The 9153-nt window shown below is 40.2% G+C and overlaps 1 protein-coding gene across 1 annotated transcript; it reads right to left on the bottom strand.

Annotated features, from left to right (window-relative positions):
* Positions 1–834: 834 nt before the first annotated feature.
* On the bottom strand, positions 835–7027 carry arg2 (arginase 2). The gene is made up of 8 exons (XM_015390055.1): positions 6751–7027; positions 6594–6666; positions 3485–3659; positions 3209–3368; positions 2663–2757; positions 2450–2554; positions 2230–2366; positions 835–2144 (listed from the first exon to the last, which is right to left on the bottom strand). Exons 1-8 carry the CDS (start codon positions 6859–6861, stop codon positions 1954–1956), a joined length of 1047 nt encoding a protein of 348 aa, XP_015245541.1. The 5' UTR covers positions 6862–7027; the 3' UTR covers positions 835–1953.
* Positions 7028–9153: the final 2126 nt, after the last annotated feature.

Below are 9153 nucleotides of genomic sequence, written 5' to 3' on the forward strand. Positions count from 1 at the left end.
GTGATACACAACAAAAGAAACCTAATAACACCTGAAGACATGATAGTCGTGTTTTAAAACCTCACACCTGACTCTTAGTGCTGCAGGGTTTCCAATGTGATCCAACAAAAGCTGCTGTTTCATTCCCAAGCTAGACGCAGCATGCTAGAAGTCCTAGCGACGTAGCCTCAGGGGATAAGATCTCTCACTCAGAAACTTTTTAGATTAAAAAGCAGATTCATGAAGGTAAAATCATCATAATCTTGGAGGAAAGTTCATAAAAAATATGAATATTGCTGAAGAGCTAAAAACAAGGCGATCAGTGGCTCAACAACCCGTTGGGTTCTTTGCCAGGCTTAAACATTGCTATCATAGTATGATCCTACTCAGAATAGCTTGTTTGGCAAGAGAGACATCGCTGGAAGCAAGAGTCCAGAATTTTATCAGTTTTCCAGGTTTGGATTTCCAAAAAAGTGTTCCCTGGTTCAATGCCAAAATGATAAATATCATAGTTATTAGTGAATGGATTGTTCTAACTTGCCATCCTCTCTTGCTTTCATCTGTTATAATACATTTAAAACCTAGGAACAAAAAACCGACTGAAAACTTTGGGAATCTGAGACCAGAAGGATATAAAACACATTTTAAACATACAAGAATATCATGTGTTTTAGCTGAAGCTATTGCTAATATAATATCTCTTCTTGAGTTAAAGGATGGATTTCATCAGAACTCAATTAGTGTTGCACCAATACCAATACCAGTGTCAGGCGGGGCCCCGATCCAGCACTAAAATGATGGTATCAGTATAGAGTCCCAACAAATAGGGCATCGATCCCATTTTGAGAGCCAAAAGTTTATTCAACTATTGTCACCAATTCCAGGTAGGCCATGAAAAGTTCTTCTGGATTCAGTTTCTTTTAGTCTTTTTCCTGCTTCACAAAGGTAGGCAGCAGCTTGAAAAATCCATGATGGCAATTATTTTACAACCAAGTAGTATGCAGTTCTTCATATATACACACGCATCAATTTCAAACAGATGGCATCAGTATTGGGGCAAAAAAAAGATTAGATTTTCATCGCAACACTACTAACAGTAAATCACCTGTAATGAAATTAACTCATTAATTTATGTTAAGTAGATTTAATTGTTTTTATGAATTAATATGCTTTTTAAATCTTGAGCATGTAGAGTCATCCTAGCCTCTGATGCTAGAGCTGTCAGACATCTGTTAAGTTAAAGAGGAAGTCCAGCCATGATTCCAGAAATTAAGCGAAGGAGAAAACAGGACACACATACAAACAAACATTTATTCACATTCATGGAAGACCAAAATAAGATCTCTTTGTAGCAATGAAAATAGTCATTCAATTTGAAACTCCAGGACAGAGCAGTAAACCAGTACAGGTCTGATGAAAATACAGTAAATATTTTTTTTTTTAGCATTCCTACAAAAAGTTTTGATAAGGGATGTGTTATATATTTAAAGTGCTTGTACTGGTAATTGTAAAGTTTAGAATAAATGTAAACTCAGAAAACAGTAACCACAGCTGGTCCAAAAGTGAAGAGTGGCTTAACTACAGTAGCTGTAGACTATCTGGTCTGACCAGAAAGCAATAAAGGTCCACATTAGACCGCAAACTTCAAAGTCTTACTTTTTCTTGCCTCTAAGGCAGGTACGTCCCTTTTTTTTCTCTTTTTCAAACACACATCATAAAAATAAAATAAATTAGTATTGCTTTTACTATGAGCAGTAGTTTACTCATAAAGTCTGTCCATTATGCTGCAGGCTTTCCCCAGCGTGACCAAAGTAAACATTTTTAAAGCCCTTTCATTTTATGCTTTCCTTTATGGATCCAAAAATCTCTTTGCTTTTCCCAGATTAAAAACAATAAAAATAAACAGCAGAAAATGAAGTGGTGGAATGGTCAGGCATGGTGTAAAGTTCAAAAAGAGACAGAGCTTTGGAGCTCTCAGAGGCAGAGCTGCTCTGTGTCGCTTTTCTCTGCAGGTATAGCGTCGATGGACCCATGAGAGCCCTCTCTCGTCTGCCCCAGAGACGATGCGACGACGTCCACCGCTAAGGAGGCGGTGGCCTCCACTGCTTCCTGATTTGCTCCCAGGATGGGGTTTACCTCCACCAGGTCCATGACTGAAAGCAGACCTGAACACCAATGCAGAAACATGTTACACTCCAAACCCAGAGGGTCTAGAACGGATGGAGGCATGCAGGAAGTGAGGTAAACTACCTGTGTTATGAATCTCCTCTGTCAGATAGATCCCTTCTCTGTAAGTCAAACCACCGTTCACCGGGGTTCCTGTGGCAGGAGCCAGAGACGGGTCGAACGCGTCGATGTCAAAACTCAGGTGGATCGGTCGCTGTTTTCTGCAGGAGAAGATTAAAGGTGAATTCCGATTGGCCCTTAAATCCAATCAGCCGGTTCATCAGGATCAGGAAGTATTATCTACCGTGCCAGAAGATGATCAAAAGTGACTTCCATGACTCTTTGGATGCCTAGTCTGTCTATATCCCTCATGGTGAAGTACTGGATTCCCAGGTTCTTTAGGATCTGGCTGCAGCAAAGTGCACAAAAAAAAAACAGGTTTTTAAAAAGTTTACATGAAGTAACAGTGTACATCAACCACATGGTAGAGATAGCTTAGGTAAAAGCAGCAACTCACTGCTCTCCGGGGTCAACATCCCGCAGCCCAATGTAAACCAGATCACGTGAAGAGAGGAAAGGTTTGGCCCATGAGAATCCAGGAATTTCTGGCATCTGGATGCAAACAACATTCTGATAAATATGTGACCATCAAAGCTAGAAAACTGTGTAACACAACAACCTTTGCTACATTGCTTTATTTTGGCGGAAGAAAAACTTACAGAGCCTTACACAATCTTTAAGTGGAGGAATAAAATTTACAGGATTTGAAGGTTTTTTCTCGTCAGAATCAAAAGGAAAACAATGTATTGCGCAATCTCATTTGCCGTATTAATCTTACTCGAAAAGCCGAAAAATATCTAAAAGCACCAACCGTTAAATAAGATAAAAAGCTTTTACTGTTCAAATCTCTTGGTTAATCACTCAACTGAAGGGCAATAAGATCAGAATAGTGCTGAAAATATTATCAGTCCTTGATTCTGGGTATTATGCTGTGTCTCTTTAGCAAACTTCAAGGTTCCAGACGTCCTGTGTTCCTAGCCTTTCTGTTGTGTCTGGCCCTCACCTTGTCTTGCAGCTCTTTGAGCATGAATGCCACAGGCTGGCCGTGAAGGTTTCCTGACGGCGAGGTCATGGGGGTGTTTATATCGGCATGGGCGTCGACCCAGATCACACACAGATCAGGGCACTGCTGGGCATGTCCGCTCACCGACCCGATAGCCAGGCTGTTGAAAGGAGAGAAGCCATGTTGAATTTCGCTATTTGAATCCCTTCAGATGCACAACCTGAGCGCAGTCGCAGTCTGCGCTGCCTTTGTTGCAGCTTTGTTCGATAAAAATACCTGTGATCTCCCCCCAGCATGACCAGAGTATGTCCGGCGCCGACGGCTCTGCTCACGGCACTGGATAACTTTTTGTTGGCGGCTCCCACACTCCTCGGGGACTTCACGTCCATGTAGGGTTCGTCCTGCTCCAGGTGCTGAAAGCTGAGGTCGCCGAAGTCATGAACAGAGTAGTCTGATGAAACATAAATTTGTTTTATTTTAATTATTTTTTATGGATGCACAATCATAGCTTTTAAAAACAACCTGGACAGCATCATAATTCGAACAACAGGTGTCAGTCGATCAGCTCAAGCAACTTGCAGCTCCTGCATGCCATTTAACATGGATTTGGCCGACCTAGCACCCTTAAGAGGTTGATGCTTTGGCTGCCAATGGAACATTAGCCACTTGTCCCTGTTCCCATGGGGCTCAGGTTTCAGTGACAGCAACGTGCAAGGTGGCGGCAGACTAAAATACTGAAAAAAATGAATTAATTTCAGGATGGACGATGGACCATGAGATATTCCTCTTATCTCTTATCTAAAGGTAATCAGGGTTGAGAATCTGATCCTTGTTAGTCGTGTGGGATTACTCCACTGGCTCATTACTATGCAAAGGCAGGACAGGAATAGCTTCGACTTGATGCAACCTCGAGCATCCCTTGCAGGACGAACTGAAGAGAGCGTTGGTGATCTTTCTGCAGGTTCTTCACTATCTAGTTTGAGCTGTACTATATGTAAAGTCTGTTGTTTGCTGCTCAGATAGCTTTGTGAGGAGTGCTTCAGCACGAATGTCTTTTAAACCCGGTGTGAACTAAAGACTTGTCAGTCTTGTCGGGTTGGTGTTTGGTTGCAGATTCAGGACTCCTTACTGATTCTGCAGCCGGATCTTTTTCACCACTGGGAAATCGACAGACTCGTTTGCATGCATATCGCCTTAAACTTTATAGCAGCAATAGAGGGTAGAGCCCATGGAAATTAAACCCAGCACTACTTTATATTTTTTACACAAAATAAAATAAAGAAGCACCCATCCAAGAAATGATTCAAGTGTAAAAAAAAAAAAGGAAATTTTAGGAAAAACGGCTACTCACTTATCAAGGAAACTCATGATCATAATAACTGATTTGATATTTAAAAATGTATGTAAACCTACACAAAATATAGTTATATTAAAATTCATTTTTTAAAGAATGAAGAAGCCATAGAAAGAACACTTCAAAAACTTAAAAATAGACTATATTAGAATGGGGTAAATTACACTTGGCTGTTTATTGTATTTTCAGATGACCTCTGAACGAGACTCAGCAGATGGAAAATAACAATAAACCAAAAAGCCTTGAGTACAAAATAGAATCATGCGATGCATCACACAATGTACAATGTTCTAAAACTACTTCTAAAAGAATATTTCTTTTTTATAAAGTAACTTATGTAAATGTAACTCAGCCTGTTATTTGTTTAATTATTTTAATTCCCCTTTAGGGCATCAGTGGAACTGATAATAAACGCAAACTATAAAGAATTACTCAGCTTTTTCCTCTCTCTTCCTTGGATATAATTACTTGGCAGTTGTCGGTTACTGAGAAGCCAACGTGAAAGTAAATACTGCTGTGAAGGCCATGAAGCGGCCGGCCTCACAGACGTTTACCTCATTTCACTCTTATTAATAGAAGGACAGTCAGAGGTACCCCATAAGTGACACAGCGGGGGGTGGAGGGGGAAGCTAGGTTTTCCATGTATCAGCGAACACACCTCCATTTTTCGGATTACCAGTGGACGCAGCATCTGAGGATGGTTATATATTTCCCTGGCTTGTACAAAAAATTAAACTTCAAAATACCTCCTAACATACAATGATAGTTTAACAACATATTGTCTGACTCATTTTGTACATACACATTTCTACTGTATTTTGTTTCAAAAATGCTTATTTAAAGGGGGATCAGCCCTACAGCACCATCCCGCACTTGTGGCTGACTTGCATTTTATAAATCTCATTGCTCAATAGAAAATTATTTTTTTTTTTCGAGGTGGTATTTTGCACAGACATGAACTCAGTAAAAGTGTAGAACAGTGATAATAAATGTGGTTCAGGCAGTTCCTGTCTTAAATAAGGAATTTAGCAGATTTTTGGATCAGGCTTCAGGTACTTAAGAGATATATGCATTGATTTTGTGTGGGGAAAAAAAAAGTTTACAACACCTATTGATAAGAAACCTAAAATCGTTATCACCACTTCATTCGTTTTGCCCCAGCAGAGGTGCCTATGTCTGGAGAACATCTATGATCAATTTCCAAGTCCTTTGGCACAGATTTAGGATTTAGGCCCCGGCCTTTGACTAGGCCACACGAATAAATCCAGTTGTATGTTTCAGGTAACTGACATGATGAAAAAAAGAAATATTGTCATCAACCAGAATCATCCTGCATTTAGTTCCACGGCAAACAATCCTAACTCCATATTTTCTCTGCTGAAGAATGTGCTCAAAAAATTTGTATTGTTAAAATTTAATGCTTTGTAATTTGAGGCCTTTTTATCAAATTAGTGTTCAGTTTGGTGATTGCAAAAGAAGAAGAAAAAAGTTGTTAACTATTCTTTATGTTAATATAACAGATAAAATTTTTATTTCATTAATCAAACTAGTTCCTGTTGCAGGATTCTTACTGTCCAACATCACATCTTCCTTTTTCAGATCTATCTGTCTGGATCAGACAGACTTCAAGGAGCCCTTGAGATGATACTTAAGCCTTCCTCTAAGGCACGTTGTCTCTGTCATGTCTGAGTCACTGTTCTCCATCATGACGCACAGACTCATTGCTTCAGCTTTACAGTAAAGGAGGCGCATTCTTTCCTACCCCAGGTTTCTATTTCAAAGCCGCACTGCTGTGACAGGCGGCTCTGCTTCAGCAACCAGAGCATGAATAAAGCCGGCGGCCACGCGCTCATCGCGCCACTTTGATTTGTTTTATTATATTTTTTCTGGAACCATTACACCTCAGTTAACCCCGCGGTGATGTAACAGGCTGGATGAGGCAGAAATAAAAACAATCCTTTGTGTAATAGCAACACATCCTCCGTTACGTAACTCCTTTATAAAGATCTGACCTTCCTGCTTTTCACCTACCGAGACCGGAGAGCCTTTCGATGAGACCCGCATCTCTGATCACTTTGGGGCCATGCTCCACTCCTCCTCTTTTCTGCCGGCAAAAATACAAAAAAAAAACAAACAAGGTCAGCGATGTTAAACGGGGATGCAACAAACTCTTAATGAATGGTATTACCTGTCCTTTTGAAAACGGGGCCCCCAGCACCGCCACAGACTGAGCTCTGTTTTGTTGGCTCTGTCTGATCTGAGTTCGCAGAAGACGGAGAAACGGTCCTCTTAATGCCATTTTCCTTCACTTATAAAAACCCGAGAGTTTCTGATGAAACCTGCTGAGTCGTTGCGCTACTGGATGCTGTTGGTGCAAAGAGGAGGAGGCGGCTCTCTTATTGCCCCCAAATCCGTTTAATATTCATGAGCTGCTGTAATGAGAGGCAGGGATGGGCGGAACAGGACGAACACGCCCTAATGTAGCCGCACAAACAACCACATATTTATATACGTGAGGGTTATCTGTGGTTAAAACTGTTAACGTGATGCAACTCTTGTTTATCAAACAGAGCGCCTTCGGATTTTATTTATATCCTCCGACGTCACGAGTGACACGCCTTCGGGTGGACCAATGGCAGCTTGCTTTGTGGGCGTGGCTTTTTTTGCTAAGTAATGTAGGCCATGAGCTGTTTTGGAGAAGCTCCCCCTGTCAGCGAAGTGGAAATTTCCAGACTGCTACAGTATTCAGCGGGACAGGATGTGAGCATAATACCCAAATATTCAAACGCAAAACATGGCTTCTCTGGTGTCATGCAAACATGGAAGCACGTCTACATGTTGAGTCATTTTTTTAAATATACTTAGCCGACAGTCAGAAAAAGTAAAAAGAAAACTAATCTGGCTTAGCACTGGATTATTAGAAATGTATTGACATGCCTTATGCCATACAGAAAAGTGAACATGTATGTTATATCAAAATGGAGCATGAGATTTGAATTTAATTATTCAACTAGTTTATTGATATAGCGCCAATTCACAACACATGTCATCTCAAGGCTTTTTACAGTTCATCAGATCATACAGTCAAATTGATTCAAAGTTTTCTATCTAAGGAAAACCATCGACTCATTGACTTGAATGCAATCCCTTACACTATTCATGCTTGTAGCGACAGTGGAGAGGAAAAACATCCTTTTAACAAGAAGAAACCTCCAGCAGAACCAGGCTCAGTGTAAGCAGATATCTGCCCACAGAAGTAGAGATTCAAAAAGCAGCTGTAAAAGGCGGCCCGTCCAGGAAACACACAGCCAGGCAGACAAGCTCCGAGCCAGCTCCCATGTCAGAGGATGAAGAGAGCGCATCCAGCCAGTTTAGTCAATTGATATTTTTATTTCAAACGTTTAATCTCATCGTGACTTTATTAATTTGCTCCAATCACAGCCAAACTACAATGTTCATGGAAAAAGAAAAAATACACAAAAGAAAAAAACAAAAAACAAACAGAATAATTTTAGCTTGATTGTCTTGCTTTAAGTAGTTTTTTGTTTGGAAATGTAGATATGTCAAATTAGTTAAAAATGCCTCTATGGAGATTAAATTGTAGGGTCCAAGTTTGAGCGTGTATTTTCAAGGGATAATAATGCATATTAAATATAGATGGCATTAATATAAAATTCATGCAAAAAAAAAAAAAAACATCTGTCAATTAAAATGAAATTGATCACCAAAAGGACATTTTATATATTTTAAATAATAAAACACAAAAATCCAGGGGGTTTGCTGAACATAAAGGTACCCAATGGTACAATATCAGGATAAATCAAGCTATTCTGATTCTATTCTGTTCCTAGATAATCCCTCGACCCAATTTTAGAATAATTTGGGTCACTGCAATCATATAGTGTAATCTTTTATTCATCCCCGTGTGCTTAAAAATGGTTTGATCAAAAGGAGTCAGCATATTTTTTAATATTTTTTAGCAGGTGGGGCTGCAAGGTGGTGCAGTGGGTATGACTGTGGCCTCGCAGCAAGAAGGTTTGGGGTCTGATTCACGGCCCGGGGTCTTTCTGCATGGGGTTTACATTTTCTCCCCATGCATGCGTGGGTTCTCTCCGGGTACTCCGGCTTCCTCCCACAGTCCAAAAACATGACTGTTAGGTTAACTGGCTTTTCTGAATTTTCCTTGTGTGAGTCTGTGTGGGCATGGTTGTGTGTCTCTGTATTGCCCTGCGACCTGTCCAGGGTGTATCCTACCTCTCGCCAGAGATAGGAACTGGCTTTGTTTAAAAAAAATATAAATATAAAAAATATAACTGCGGATGTCTGGGGGACAGTGATTAGCCTACATGTTATGAATGCTGGCGTACCATAAAGAATAAATTATGAACAGTTTAGTTTGTGCCTTCAACTCGTTACTTGGATATAACCTAACCGAATATCTTCAGAACAGCTCCAAATGACACAAGACTCATATGGGTGAGTAAAACATGATGTCATAACATAAAATCAAGGGCCAAATGAAAAAAAAAAAAAACGGCGTTCCCCTTTAAGTGTGCCATAAATCCACGGTTTCAGACTGAACAGATGAAAA

This window comes from Cyprinodon variegatus, unplaced genomic scaffold (assembly GCF_000732505.1).
Source record: "Cyprinodon variegatus isolate N-32 unplaced genomic scaffold, C_variegatus-1.0 Scaffold21, whole genome shotgun sequence".
NCBI classification, from domain to species: Eukaryota; Metazoa; Chordata; class Actinopteri; order Cyprinodontiformes; family Cyprinodontidae; genus Cyprinodon; species Cyprinodon variegatus.